At 34.8% G+C, this 15204-nt stretch overlaps 3 protein-coding genes across 4 annotated transcripts; 1 reads left to right on the forward strand and 2 right to left on the reverse strand.

The window, feature by feature from the left end:
• The first annotated feature begins 212 nt into the window (after nt 1–212).
• Nucleotides 213–1244, forward strand: LOC129320766 (uncharacterized). The gene has a single exon (XM_054966360.1). The coding sequence runs from the start codon at nt 280–282 to the stop codon at nt 751–753; it is 474 nt and encodes a 157-aa protein (XP_054822335.1). The 5' UTR covers nt 213–279; the 3' UTR covers nt 754–1244.
• A 4711-nt stretch (nt 1245–5955) lies between these two features.
• On the reverse strand, nt 5956–6853 carry LOC129319356 (oleosin G-like). Its single transcript, XM_054964402.1, has one exon. It carries the CDS (start codon nt 6818–6820, stop codon nt 6326–6328), a length of 495 nt encoding a protein of 164 aa, XP_054820377.1. The 5' UTR covers nt 6821–6853; the 3' UTR covers nt 5956–6325.
• A 1190-nt stretch (nt 6854–8043) lies between these two features.
• LOC129320830 (uncharacterized) lies at nt 8044–13701 on the reverse strand. Of its 2 annotated transcripts, none has more exons than XM_054966473.1 (8): nt 13480–13701; nt 12777–12999; nt 11748–11871; nt 11328–11659; nt 9898–10749; nt 9469–9562; nt 8986–9179; nt 8044–8555 (listed from the first exon to the last, which is right to left on the reverse strand). In XM_054966473.1, the coding sequence occupies exons 1-8, from the start codon at nt 13566–13568 to the stop codon at nt 8454–8456; spliced, it is 2010 nt and encodes a 669-aa protein (XP_054822448.1). In that variant the 5' UTR covers nt 13569–13701; the 3' UTR covers nt 8044–8453. The 2 variants fall into 2 exon arrangements, with proteins under 2 accessions (XP_054822448.1, XP_054822447.1); XM_054966472.1 differs by having other exon boundaries at nt 9469–9604; nt 13480–13699.
• Nucleotides 13702–15204: the final 1503 nt, after the last annotated feature.

Below are 15204 nucleotides of genomic sequence, written 5' to 3' on the forward strand. Positions count from 1 at the left end.
CAAAACATTCCACCACCACCATTCGCGCTCACCTTCCTTAATTTTATTGCACCATTATCAGGTCTGAAATTCAATCTGAAAATAGATTTAAAAAAAAAAAGAAAATTAATTAAAGAGTCAACCTGAGTAACCGTGGACTCTTACCAGTCACCTAAACCCATCCCACTGTTTCGTTCAGAACTCTTTGTATATATAAATACACGCAGCTTCACCTCTCTTCTCCCTCAACAAGTCCACCGGAACGTCTTTTCTCGATTCTCAGGTATCCCAAAACGAGCCATGGTTTTCACGTCGCCGGAATCCCCGAAGCGCCACGCCAACGCCTTCCTCGAGGGGGTGTCGGCTGTCATGGCGCTGTTAGCCAGGCGAGCGAACCGGCTGAAGCAGAAGATGAAGACGCCGGCGAGCGACGCCGACTGGGCCATCGAGTTGAGGTCATCGCCGAAGAAGTCGCCCCTGGCCAAGCCCAAGAAGCTTCTGAGCAGCATAAGCAACAAAGCGCTGCCCTTTGGTCACAACAAGAAGAAGCTGAAAGGAGGCGATCACGGGGTAGAATCTAGCGAGGAGGAGTGGGGGGACGGCGGGGTGTGGCAGAAGGCGATTCTGATGGGTGACAAATGTCAGCCGTTGGATTTTTCCGGCGTAATTTACTACGACAGTAACGGGAAGCAGATGAACGAGATCCCTCTCAGGTCGCCACGCGCCAGTCCCTTGCCTGGTTATCTCAATTTGCATCGGGAACATAGGCCCTGAGTATAGGCGCACACACTTGCCACCACCGGAGCGTGAGGATTCTCGCGGGAGAGGGCGGAAACGTTCCCGTAGAAGCAATCTGAGCCGTCCGAGAAATCTACGACAGAGTAAAATTACGTGTCTATCACCTCAAAACCTGCTGATCCCTGCCTTCCTTCTCAGCCTGTGCTGTGTACCACTCCGATCGCGACATGTGGCAGGTAAAGGACACGTGGCTTCTGATAAGCCGTGGTTTTCTTGAACGGACAAGATTTCTTCTGACGATTGTCGTTGCTCCCTTACCAAAGGGCACACTTTCACGCGCCGATATTAGGAAGGAAATTTCGCGCTAGAGTTTTATGGCACGGGAGTTCATGTTCCCACGTGTCGTTATTTTTTCTTTCTTCTTCTTTAATTTTCGAATATTAGTAATACCATCCGTTGTTTGCTCGTTTTATCAGTGGAAAATTTGCATAGAGTATGTGAATGTGAGAAACTGGTTAGTTTGTTCAGTGGTTAAATCTCATGTGGTAGGCTTAAGTGTGAAAACATAACAGAAGATCTCCCTCTTTTTTTACCGGAACTCTTTATTGGGGTTTTTATCGTGTATTTAAATATTGTTTTCCCGGAAAAAAAATTTTAATGAAATCTTCCTAATAATTAATGATATGCTAATAAATTTAATTATTTTCCATTTTTTATTATCATCCTCTAATGGTTGAACAAATGAGGTGAATGTAATTAATGAATTTACTAATACCGAGAGAGAAACTTGGTTGTGTGCATAATGAATTATTGTGATTGTCACTAATTATTTTGGTGAATCCTCTAGTTTAATTAGAACGCCCATAAAACGCCAATTAAATGATTAACTAAATAAAAATAATAAAATATACAATTTTTCAAATATATAACAGTGCTCGAGCTTTTGCGCGCGCGCGCATGCATGTTTCCTATATCATATGTTGAGAATGCGTGGCCACTACTAGTGGCATGCTGACTCTCACACTACACTTAAGTAATGACATGGCGCAGATTGACATGCGTGATTATTTGAATTTAAAAACTAAACTGAAGAGATGCGTGATTAATTTTTACATGATTTTTTTATACGAGAATCACACCAAAATATTCTATCCTTTATTTGACTGTGACAAGAGTGTGTATATGATTCCTCATATAAAATACCTATGAAAAATTTTACTGTGGTGAATTACCAAGGAATGAAATTTAAAAACAATTTATTGTAACACCATGGTGGTGGATGGTATAGAAGTTTTCAATGGACCGATGCGATAAATTAAAGTTCGATTCAAAATGTATAAGAGTTCAGATTTTTTTAAATAGGCGTGAGCTTTGATTTCTATATGCATCTGCATCTAAAAGGTATATAAAAATTCATATTTTTTACGCTAACATCATGCGCAAGATTGTCAGAAATTGTGCCTTATATTTATATGACTACAACGATGAATTTTTTTATTTTTACGGTCATAACTTGTTGACCAAGCCAGGCCATAATTATATATAAACCAAGTTAGGGTTTTAGCTTAACATTTGTCACTTTGATGATTAATGAAAATTGAGGGATTCGAGTAATAATTTTTAACTTCTTTAGAAATTTTATACATTCAATTTTCTATCCATTATTAATAAATTAAAGATGGTGAATTCATTGCAATTTTTTTTATAATATCAAATTTTTTACTTGTCTCGTAACATATAGCATATGATTAGTCATATGTTGTCGTTATTTTTTTTTATTGCATACATGTGTTTTTTATTGCAAGCATTTTTTAAGACATAATTGAGCATTAAACGTGATTATCTTTTCTAGTCAGTAAGGATTTAAATATCAATTTCAGCCACTGCTATTTTCAATAGTTCAGTACTTCTTAAAATAAACAAAATTTCGTCAATCCAAATAAAGGCATTTATTTAATGAATTGAAATGCATAAGAATTTGCATGTAAAGATTATTTGCGAAAGGTAAAATATGAAATATTTGTTTGCTTAGCTGGTAAATGACTGTATTAACTCATAATTCGTAGTCTAAAGTTCAAGTTTTAAGTATATAGTTATATTAAATACTTATTGAAATAGTTTTGCCGTCAATGTGGTTTTACCCGGACTAGTCAATGACTAATGGGTAATTGTGTGAAAAAAAATATTTGTTTACTTATTAGTGGTGTTGCTTTTTTACCAGTAGTTGATTAAGTCCAATACAATGTCGATTCTTTGTCACTTCAGATTTCAGAAACCATAGACGTTAGTCGAAGTTTGGTTCCTGCTACGTTGAATCGCCATTTTTTAACATCAAAATTTAAAAGAGCAACACACACGGGCCCGCATTTGGAAAATCAGCAAAAAATAATCAATTAAATAGAAAATAAAATCGGTGTATATCAAGACTTTGTGCTCTGTGTGTGTGTGTGTGTGTATACACTTATATCTAAAAAATATGACACACCATACATGAGTCAAGCTTGGAAGCAGTAAAATGAGTTCTTTGGCAAGACAGAATTAATAATTCTACTCTCAAATAAATGAATGATGTTGAATCGACTTGAATGACGGGCGAACATAAATAAAAATGATGTTAGAATGTAGAAATAAAAATTATTATTGGATTTGATTTTGAAAGCAGGGGCTTTTTTTTTTTTGGCCAAACAAAGAAAGTAGGGGCTACTTAATTAAAAGGTCTTCTTATCTTCTATATCTACTATTTTTTCAAGTTATTCTTATAATTGCGCGCAATCAATAAAAGCAATCTTCAATGTAAGTGATTGAGTGATATTTTAAAAACTATTAATACACGTTTTCTTATAATTATATAACTAATTCAATCAATTTTTTAATTTTAGTGAATTAACTATCCAATTCATACATTTAGAAATGGAAAAAAAATATATTCCACTGGCAAATGAGATCAGGCCTCGACACACACACAAAATTGGTTGATCAAGTACAATATCCATTATATGTATAATGGCAAGAACATTTGGAATTCAATTGGAAAATTGATAATTCGTTTCTGGAAATTATTTTTTAGTACTCTAATTTATTTCTTAAAGCGTTAGATGCAGAAATTAAATTACTTTTTCTGGATTTTTCTAATTTGTTTGTAGCTTTTTTCGTCAAAAGCACACATGGATGAATTGCGACCTCCCTGAGCTCTTGTAGGTCACAAGCTCCGCTTGTCACTGCATGCATCACTGAAAATTAATCAATAGGAGACCATCTACATCAATGTCACAACGTAAGTAACAAAAAAATTATTTAAATTCTTTTTTTCCCTCTGATATAACTATTTAATCAGATCAATTTTGAATATTGTTGGGCCAAATTTTGAAACAATTATCCTAAAAGCGTTTTCTGCATTTATGTGAACTATAACGTAATATAACTATTTGATTGGGTCAATTTTTAGCTCATGCTGGTCTTATTTAAAATTTTTGTAATCAGCCCAAATTGATGTGAATAATAAGAATTATTGTTACTTAAACAAGCAGCTGTGAATTTCAATATTAATTTTTGTGTATATAATAATTTAATTGGAAGATATCTACATTTATTATGAATATGTGTATTATTGAATCTTGAGAGAAATAAAACTCAGTTGTTAACGAAACAATATGCTTTCGTTTGATCCTTCGTAAACTTGTACGTCTTGTTGATTAAATCTTTCATCATAAATAATAACATTGTCAAACGATTATATCATTAAAAATATATAACCCTGCGTCACTTCTTGAGATTTTAAAGCCTGCACAACTCGCTCATATATACCCTTGTCTTTTTCCTTTTTTTGTTTAATATTTGAACAAGTTTCTGAAAGTAACAATTATCAATTACTTATTCCCAGGAAATTTATGATTACGCAGTGATGATGTACTCTTTATCTTCCCCCCCTCATCCTCCAAATCTATCATCATCATATTTTCCCACTCTTGCTTGCTGAATGCCTCAACAAATTCCACCCTAAAAAACAATACAGTTATTAATTCATTAAACTTCCAAAAGAATAAACTCAGTATCAGAACAAGTATTATTGTATTAAACAGCAAAACTGAGCACGTATATTATGCATAATCATCAAGAATTAACGTAACACACAAGAATAAAAAATATATTAAAGAAGTAGTATCCTAAATCATATTGGGTTGAAGGTAATAAGATAGAATAATGGGATGAATATATGCATATGCAATTTACAGCATGAGAGATAGAAATCAAAGGGTTGACTTGGACGAAGTGGGTTGACTATTGGACATTGTATAAATAACAAAGCGTGAGAATAGTCTGTGCCTCATGACCGTTTCAACTTTCAATTCACAAGACCTTTGAACAATTGAAGAGTCAGGAAGTCGTATAAATCTTCACTCAACTCTAATTTCTTCCTCGAGGGGCAATTGAACTTTTCTATGGTCAACGGACTATGCATTATTTTCTCGCTAGTCAGAGAACTTCCAGATTGAGCCTCTCAATTTATTCATATACTGAAGCATGAGAATAATTTAATTTTTAATTCGAAAGAGGTTATGTGAGAGAACATCGATCATTGTTATTTGTTACCAGTGACTTATTAAAGATAGATTTTGATGTCACGAGTCGCTTAATACAACAAATGAATGAAATGATGAATGGCAATGAATATGCAGTGGGTGGAGTGAATCAATTAATCCAAGTTACACGGCAAACTATCCAAATTTTTTTTAATTACTTAGTTAATAGAGATAATCCTATTTGAGATATATTTGAATACTAAATATGAGTTTTCTAACCTTGATTCATTACAATGTGAGGAATTAATCCCTTTCGTTATATCTAACCTTCTTGGTATTCAAAAAATGTTTTTAAATCCTCCAAACTTGCATAGAGGTCCAGATACTGCTACTTACTATAAATTTTATATTTTATATAAAAAAGCATTTAACATTTAATATTGAACTAGGTGGATTAATTTTGTACATTACAAATTAAAAAAATTTAATCACCTTATTCATGTATAACTTACCAACAGTATACTAGAGATTACACTACCTCCAGGTCTGTTTAAAAGAAACAACTTATAGTTGAATTTCAATCGTGTACATGTGTATTCCTATTGGAAGTAACTTGTTTAGAATGTTAAAAGTGAACATTTCTCTCTATAGAAATTTGAACATTAATTTATCATGTTCGAGAGACTAACTCATTTCATTAAGCCAAATTTCCGTCTGTCAGAATAGTATCCTATTAATGGCATCATCCTTTGTATTATGCATGCCCATGAATTTTCCTTTAGGTTCTACAAGGCTCACTACAAAGCATCACCATTCACCAGTCCCTTTTTTTTGCTTTTTTTTTTGGAAGAAGTGGGCCGGTCCAAACCTCCAAACCAGCCCATAATCCGAAAAGGTAGTGTGAGACATTTTATTCCTTGGATGCTGTATGCTCGTTACACCGAATCAGGCTCGTCGATTTGGATACTTTTGTATATATATAAAAAAATTGGATGCTTTATTTTCTAACTCACTCTGAAATACTGATAAAAAATAATAAATATAATCCCGGCTTCTAAATCAAGTAATTAGCACGCAAAACCAAAAACTCAAGCACCCGGTGCGGCATCCTTCACCTTGCCCTGCAAAAAGCCTCCATACTCCCAAGCACACTCCTTCACGTGGCTCGCCGTGTCATAGATTCGGCTTCGCGCGTAGTCGACCCGGTCCGAACCGGGCGGGTTGAGTCCCCTGAAGTACCGGTACGTCCACGACAAGGCCGCCAGCATGACGACAGCGAATCCGGCGACGGCCAGGAATCCGACGACAAAGAGGAAGAGGATGGCAGCGGCGGGGACCCAAATGGGACTGGATAAGACGATCAATGGCGTGAGGAAGACGAGAGTGAGAGTGATTCCGGCAACGGTTAGACCGGCAACGAAGAGGGAGAGGGCGGCGATAACAAAAAAGGCGATGACGCTAAAGAACTGAGAAGGGGTGGGTGCATGTTTAAGGACTTGACGTGCAAATGAGTCGGAGGAGGGTTCGGGTTTAGAGTCTGGGACTTTCTGCGTATTGGCTGAGATGGGTTGCGGGTCAGCCATGGCAGAGAGGTTGAAGGTTTGAGAGAGAGAGAGAGAGAGAGAGAGAGAGAGAGAGAGAAGGGAATTTGTAGGAGTAGAGGAAATTTCTATTTTTGGGACGAAGATTTGGTCACCTTAGAGGAGGCGATGACGGCAGATCACTGTAAGAGTCTCGGACTTTTTCTTTCGCAACAAATTCTTTGGTGCAAGGATCACCTGTTTTATGGGGTCATGCATCGTGATTTTTGCTCCTTGGTCAAAGGCTTTCATATAAATGTAAATATATATATATATATATATATATCACACTACAAAATATAAATTACCCTTACATATAAATATATATAAGAATTGTGATGCTAATATATCATGACTTAAGATTTGAGTTCAAATCCGCTGCTAATTTGAGTGTCTTATTGGTAGAAGATTTGCAAATATTTCGTTAGGCTTGGAAGCTTGCACAGTAAACTCCCGCAGTCCATTTCATAGAAAACTTTTTAGAAAAAGACATTTCTTAGTATAATTATTAAAGAAACAATAGCTTCGTCAGTGTGGCTAGAAGCATGGATGCATTGATCCTCGTAAACCCCTCAAAATGGCTTTATTTAATAATTACTTAGCTCAATAAAACTTGTCTAATTGGAGTTATTTTAAAATAAAACTAATATGAATCTTACACATTTCTTTTGACCTTGTATGAAATTTTACATTATCTATATATATCACATAAACATGAACTATTACTTATTTCGCACTAACAAATCAAATAAATAACAAGTTTTACCATATTACAATTTAATTGAAAAAAGAGAATTTTTGAAAAGGTAAAAAACGGTTTTAATCTCAAACTCTGCTCAATTTGGGTCAAGATCCCTACAAATGGTATATTGGATAGCATGGGTGTTTTTTTTTTTTTTTTTTTGCCCTGAAGGATAGCATGGGTGCATGGCACGAAGAAAAATTGTAAAAGCTACTTGGTATAGTAATAATACAGTTTTCTGGACTGACCACCAAAAAAATACATTTCTCTCCAAGATCTTAAACTGTTAATTTTTATTCTTAAAAAATTAAACTAAATTTTTTTAAGAATCAAGACATTAATTATTGAATTAGTTATTATCCGATTAATAAATGATGCTAGTAGATTTCATGATGCCAAGAAGGGCAATCTCTTGAACAAGTTGAAGCATCATTTACCTTTTCCATAGTGATCTTTTCGCCCAAGCGTCATCAGCCCTCAAACAGACAAACACAATAGAGTCCCGATTTATTACTCTCTGCAGTGGCCTTATGTATAGAGCTTTGCAGCGTCAAGATTCTGGTTCCATGTGAACCCACGAGGACCAGCTCAAACATAACGTAACTAGAGATGCTACCATATGTATTATAGCAAATCTCAAATGTAAATAAAATAAAATAAAGATAAGATATGACCACTCGGTTTTATAGAACAGCAATCGCGAATCACAAGCATCAAGGTGCTACCTAGTGCTTCGTTTGTTGGGAAGGGCATGGCCTAACAAAAAAGGTGAAAAATGATTGAAAATGGGATGACAAACAATTAAAAATGCCATGTAAGCATAACTTGAACATGGCTGGGCGGGAACTAAATGTTGAAGAGGTAGTTCACCACCGCCTGAACATCTGGCCTAACCTATCTCTGCCCTGTATCGTGTCCTGAGATACGAGTTTGTTTTGTTCTTCTCATGGATGGAGACATGAAAAGTTTTTTCACCGAACCGATTGGGTCCTCCACCTGAACACAGTGTAGGAAACTACATGCTTCAAGAAGACGAATACGTTAACCAAAAAACGAAAAACTTTTAGGCTACTTCAATATTGGTTGACATGTCATGCAATAAAGTTGAGAGTCGAGGTAATAAAATAATAAAATCTATCGAACTTGCATTTTCTCTTTGCTTTCTACCAAGAGCATTGACATTATTTCTTTCTCTTCTCACTTTCAGCGGCTATGCAAAAGAGTATTAGGGTGACAATAACTTCTTTCTCTTTTCACTTTCAGCAACAATGCACAGGATGTTAGGCTGACAATTAATCATAGGTTCTTGTCACTTCAAATAAACCAAAGGTAGAGCGATGCAATGCAATCTTATCCTTGATGATAGCATCCGCCAATTTATTTAGTTACAATTTAAAGATTTTTGTAGAGTAAGACTTGCAAATACCTTAATAATGGAAGTTGATGAGAGTGATCGAAGTGGTGAAGAATTCGAATGATCTTTCTGGCGAAGTAAGGCAGATAATGTCTGTTTCCATCCAGGTTCCTCATCATTCATCGATGCAATCCAAGGGCAGAAGTGTCTGTGCTGCCTGATTGGATCAAACTCCAAGGCTCTATCAGACGGTCTCATGTCTTTTCCTGGAAAGGAAAGGAAAGGTGATTCTGAAACTTTTTACCTATCTAACAAGTCAGCTGATGGCGACAGGTGAATTGTATATTGTCATGCTTAAACATAGCCAAAATGATGCAACTGCCAATTAGAATATTGTCAATAGGAGGCAGGGGTTTTAGCCATAGATGAAGAAAGTTTACACTTAACTGAAAAAGGTAGAGAGCTACAAACGCTAAACAGAAGAAGCATATGAACTGCAATCCATGATTAAGTTTAATTAAAAGGTAATGATAAGAATTCAAGGAACTATCATACCCGAATTACAAGTAACATCTTTACAGTTTACAGGATTCTCTACTCCACTTCTGACCCGATAATTCTCAAGATTACCAAGTTGTATAGCCGGAATCTGTTGTGCAGCAAAAAGGGCTCTACCTTCAGTCAAATCTTTCTGCATAGCAATACAGTTAATGTAGTCTTCCAACAAAGATTGCATTTCAGATGCAAGACTAGCCAAAATCAAGCAATGAAATATCCACGTGATGGGCTTAGTGGGCTCGTTAAGCAAGCTTATAAGGCATCATTTCTGGCAATAATAAATAAGTTACACCACTACTTCACAAATCACATTGTTCCTTTGTGCCATCAGAATTGCAATTATGAGACAGAATAATTAATAGGCTGACAAACTATCTATACTTGTATTATAATTTACAGTAAATTTACAACCAAAGAAACTCTAACCTGGGAACTATTAGGACCTACTGCTGCTGAACTGTTCAATCCATCAGATTCTAGATGTATAGGAACCATATCCTTAGAACTTGAAGAGAGCCCTTCATTCTGGGTGCCCACGATAGCATCATCTCCATTTGAATTACTAATACTAGTTTGAGAAGCAGTTTCAAGTTTTGAAATTTCCATTGTTTCAGATGACAGGGGAACAAGTTGTCTGGTGGAAGAATCGACTGTACAATCTGTTTTCTCCTGAAGCCGGATCCTCTTCTGTGAGTCAGACTGAATACTATCCCCATCAACAGAAGCATGATCGCTGAAATCAGAATCATCAGAAAGCCGAGCCCTTAAATTCTGACCAATAACAGGAAAAGATACTGTTGCTTTAAAATTTTGTTTTGTTGGAGAAGGACCCCCAGCAATTGTCATATTTAGATTTGAACTATATTGGAATGAAGTTGCAACATCTGACAAGGTACTAGTAACACCTTGCCTAGTTCCAAGATCATGTTTATCATGTTTACTGGATGAATTCCCAATATCATTTCCAACAATTTCCGCATGTCCCACTAATCTGAATAACTCAACAGGCCGGTGAATAGTACAAAATGCCCACAAACCAACCGTGGCCCCACAGAGGCAGCAATCTAAAACCACAGAATTGGGATTCATTTGTTCCCCAATAGAACCATTTGAATTTGCATCTGTTTCCAAACTTTCATCCGCGTTTGCAGAATGTACAATGAGGTTATTATTATCCGTAACTATATTTTTGATGGATCGGTCTGCTACATCCTTGCAGTCAACTTGGTAAGGTAGAGAACGAAGTGTCCAACCGCATAAACTTATAAGCTTCTGAGCCTGCAAAAGTTTTTTTTTTTTTCCCAAAAAAAAAAACACTCTCCATCAGGGGGAAAGGGGGATGCTAAGATGTATTTCAGATGTTTTTGTGAGGGTAAATCTGATGCTGAAAATAAATTAATTGAAATTACATAGATTCATCATATCATATGCATCATTGAGTGAATAAAAATGAGGGTAAGCCACTATCTATGCAAGAGTATAAACTGTTAGTTTTTATAGAGTATACATATATAACATCAGCAGACTCTACAGTTCATTCACGATGACTCACGGTCACAGCACTTATTTCATTTGCAAATGAAAATTAATCAAGCCAGAAAGGTCACTATCAGCAAACACCAACCAATGGAAGTGTTTTTTAAAGCAAGAAGTCACACAGCATCTCCTAAGAGTGATATTGAAGTGCTGTAAACCTATAATTAAACAGAGTATGGACAAATTCTAGCCCATAAGGAAGTGTCAAGTCAATCAAGCAATATGAAAATACAGTTACTGGATCATACGTCAGTAGTGGAAGGAACCTTAACCTACATAGAGCAAATAAAAACTTAAAAATTTCTAGCATACAGTTATACCAGGTAATATAATTTCAGTTCACGCTGGCTGCTAAGATTTTCTATTTCAGAATTGCTGGCAGATCCATTTCCACTTTCTAGCATTGAAGAATCTCCAAGGAAGTCTTCTAGTAGTGGGCTTTTCATGAAATCTACTGCTGATTGTGAAATTTGAGGAAGAGCTGATAGTTGCAAGAGAGCAGAACAACGTTCTCTATAATTATTGACTAACACTTGAGGAGGTGTAGGTGGAAATCTTGTCAGTATTTCATCACAGATATTGCCCCTCCATGGACAAAGTAATTTATGTCCACTATCCAGCTTTAAACTAAAAACCAAGGCTGCCTTCTCCACTGAATATAACAAAGTGTATGTAAAAATCTGTAAACCAGATATTGTCACAAAACGGTTAAAGATAGAGAAATGAGAACAGTGGCAAACCCTGTTGCTGATTCCAAGATGCTGGTGTGTGGAAAAGGAGCCGTGCTCCACATGCTTCACAGGCTATGGTATCAATATCTACACTGATCCAACCTCTTCTAGCACAATTTACAGCACTCACTACCTGCAAACATCAGAAGCCAAAAGATCAGCCACAATAATTTTTCGAAGGGAAGGAGGGGAACAGGAGGTCTGCTGTAAACCAAATGTCACAAATTATACACATAAATGATTCTTGAAATAGGGAAATAAGGAAACATCAGGTTTTCTTTAATGAATAAAGATTATGCCATAAGGACACAGAAGTAAAAATACATACATACATACATACATATATAGAACTCTGTCAAATATAATTTGACAACGTTTAGTCACAGATATCCACAGCTGCAAACTTTCAAATCCTTTCCTGCCACTCAAAAGTATATTAGCAGGGGAAGATCAATTATGGGTTTACTGAATTTTCGCATCAGCAATAATAGTGATTAACACTTGAAAGTTTTCTTTGTTACTCAAATGCTATCAAACTCAACCCTGCTCTAACTCATATGAGGAAAATGAAGGAGTTACCATGAAATTCAAAGTACATGGGTAAATAGGTCATATTTTTACCCTGTTCCAAGTTTAACATACATTTCACTGCTAATAAATAGTCATAGCAAAAAAAAATCATCTGTAATTTTGTCAAAATAAAAGTGAGAAACACATATTATATTAAAAGCATTATATCATAATTCTGGTGTCAAAATGTACGTATGTATTAGAATTTGAGTCTAGTTCAAAATTTTGGTCTTACGGAGTTATTTAGCAGTCATAGTATCAAACGAAATAATAGACATTTTTGGAAATAGCAAACTAAGCATTAGATCACAAGTTTATAGTCCTGATGCTGAAATGGACATATGTAGTGGGATTAAAATTTTAAACAACAGAACAAGAACATATTTTCTAAGAAGGTAAGGAAAAACATAAAGAGAGGGAGAAGGAGGGAAATACTGCAAAAGTTAACTGTGGAAGGCAATATACAACCTTTGGTTTAGCAAACCACGATATCGATTTAAATGTGGCTAATCTTTTAATAAAGTCACCACGATCCCATGGTCTGCAGCATGAACATCGAGTGGCTCCAGCTGCAGCTAATGAGGGATGCTGTCCCTCAGCAACATCCCCTTTCATATTCGATTCCCATGCCCCTAATGCAGTTGACTCGTATGAACGTTTTTTACTTCCAGACAGAAGTTCTCCTGATGTACTGCGAACAGAAAAACACATAACTACCTCCCAATTCCTAAAAGATCTTGGCAAAAATATTTAACGCATCAAACTTCTAAGCTAAGTCATTGAGCTATGGTTTAGAAACTATAATAAAAGTGTCTACAAAGTTTAAGCCAGCTAACTAAGACTATATTTGCTGCTTTAAACATTGTTCAGGAAAAGGAAAAAGTCAAACATTTCGAAAGCTAATTGAAATTATTTTGGACCCTGTTTATAATGTTCTAGATGTCTCAAACAATTCGTGGTCCACTGTTCTGCATAAGAGTCACCAGAGCACCCGAGCATAAGGGTAAAAACTAAAAGGAAAGAGCGGTATGACTCGATAATTGCTTTCAGGAGATCAGAACGTTCCTGTATTTTCATGGCTAAAGAACGGAAAAAACGCTAGGCTGATTACTACCGATAATTATTATAGATGGAAACAAACAGAAGGAAAAGCAGAGATATGGGAGAGAACCTGTAAGTGGGAGAATGGAATCCGGATTTGGGAGCATGGAAGAGCTTGTCCATGATGGAATGGAACCTCTTCTCAGAATCCTGCGCCATGTTTGTTCTGTATTCGATGAATTCAAAAGCAGATTTCACAGTTCGATTGCAAGAAAAGGAGCCGAGAGAGAATAAATGAAGCTTGCGCTCATATTCTGTACCTTTGTCTCCTCGCTCATGAATTAACGTCGTTCCTTCGTCATTCGTCCATTACCTCTTCAATCCTAGTAGTAGCACCAGGACGGCCCATATGAAAAATTTTAAGGCCCATTTCCTGGTTCCTGGGGATACATTCCGCCGTACTACCAAATTGCTGCAATTGGGCAGGTGATGTAAAGGAGAGAAAAGTGTAAACACCTCACAAGTTACGGCTAAGGTGAGACACATTCTCTCATATCTTATTTATAAAATAAAAAAAGAATAATTTTTTTTATTTAAAATAATACTCCCTATATCTTAATTTATAAAATATTTTCAGACAAATCTCACATATTAATAAATTTAATTAAATATCTTTAACAATCTTATCTTTTTAAAATAAAAAATATAAATTTTTAAAAATATTTATCATTTAATATATTGAAAAGAAAAGGGAGGGAGATTACTTATAGAGGGAAAATGATAATATTAGAATAAACTTATTTAATAAAACATTAATTTTTTTAAAATATTTTATATTTTGAAACGCTGAATCTTTTTAAATGTGTTTTATAATTTGGGACGGAAGGAGTATCATTTTTTGTTATAGTTTTCTCATTTTACCCTCCATTAAATATTCGTGAGAGAAAGTATGCTATAAAATAGTGTATAGTTAATAAGAATAAAGTTAAAAAACTTATTAAGTTTTTTAAATAAAGTTAATGAATATTAAAGTTTTTCTTAATTCTAACAAAATATGTTAAAAATGATTTATAATTAGGATTATGTAAATACATAAGAGTTGGGATTTGAATGCCAACCATTTATTTAAGTTTTTACTATTTACATCACCTTTAAACTGATAAAAAAATATTTTGAAATTAATTCTACAAAGTTAAGAATTCATGAACTTCAGTAGGTTTCTGTTTCTATGGAAGAGAGAAAAAATTATATGTTCTCGACTATAGGAGATCTAGAATTATTTCTTTTCTATTCTCATTTTTTACTTTTTAAAATTATTTTATAATATAATTTTTAAAATTATTTTTCAAAACAAGATAAAATGAAATATGTTTGGTTATGTCAATTAAAAACAGTTTTAAAATAAAAAAAATGAATTGATAACTGTGGTCATTGACAGTTAATGACAATGATTAATAACAAAAACTGATTAAGGTAATTATAATTTTTAATAATCAAATGTAATGTATTTTTAAAATAAGAAAAATAAAATAAAAATAACTTGAAGTTATTTCTATTTTTTTTTGTTTTTAAAATCAAATGAAAACAATTAAATAAAAAAATTATCCAAACAAGTTTTAAAGTTTTTCTATGTTGAAAATTAAAGATTAATTTTTGAAAACAAGAAACAAATAGGCCCTTGATCTTCCTCTTTCTTCCCCACAATACAAGCTTGTGTGAACTAATAGAGCTAAGGTTAAAAAATGACATTTTTATAACTAAGCGTGAGACTTATGCATCAAATGGGATTTGAGAAATGAAATGTACTGGGGATGACTTAATAACTGTGGTAAAGCTAAGATTCTAGGTTAGAGAA

The sequence above is a fragment of the Prosopis cineraria genome, unplaced genomic scaffold (assembly GCF_029017545.1).
Source record: "Prosopis cineraria cultivar Desert tree isolate PC_DT_omini unplaced genomic scaffold, ASM2901754v1 PC9, whole genome shotgun sequence".
NCBI lineage: Eukaryota > Viridiplantae > Streptophyta > Magnoliopsida > Fabales > Fabaceae > Prosopis > Prosopis cineraria.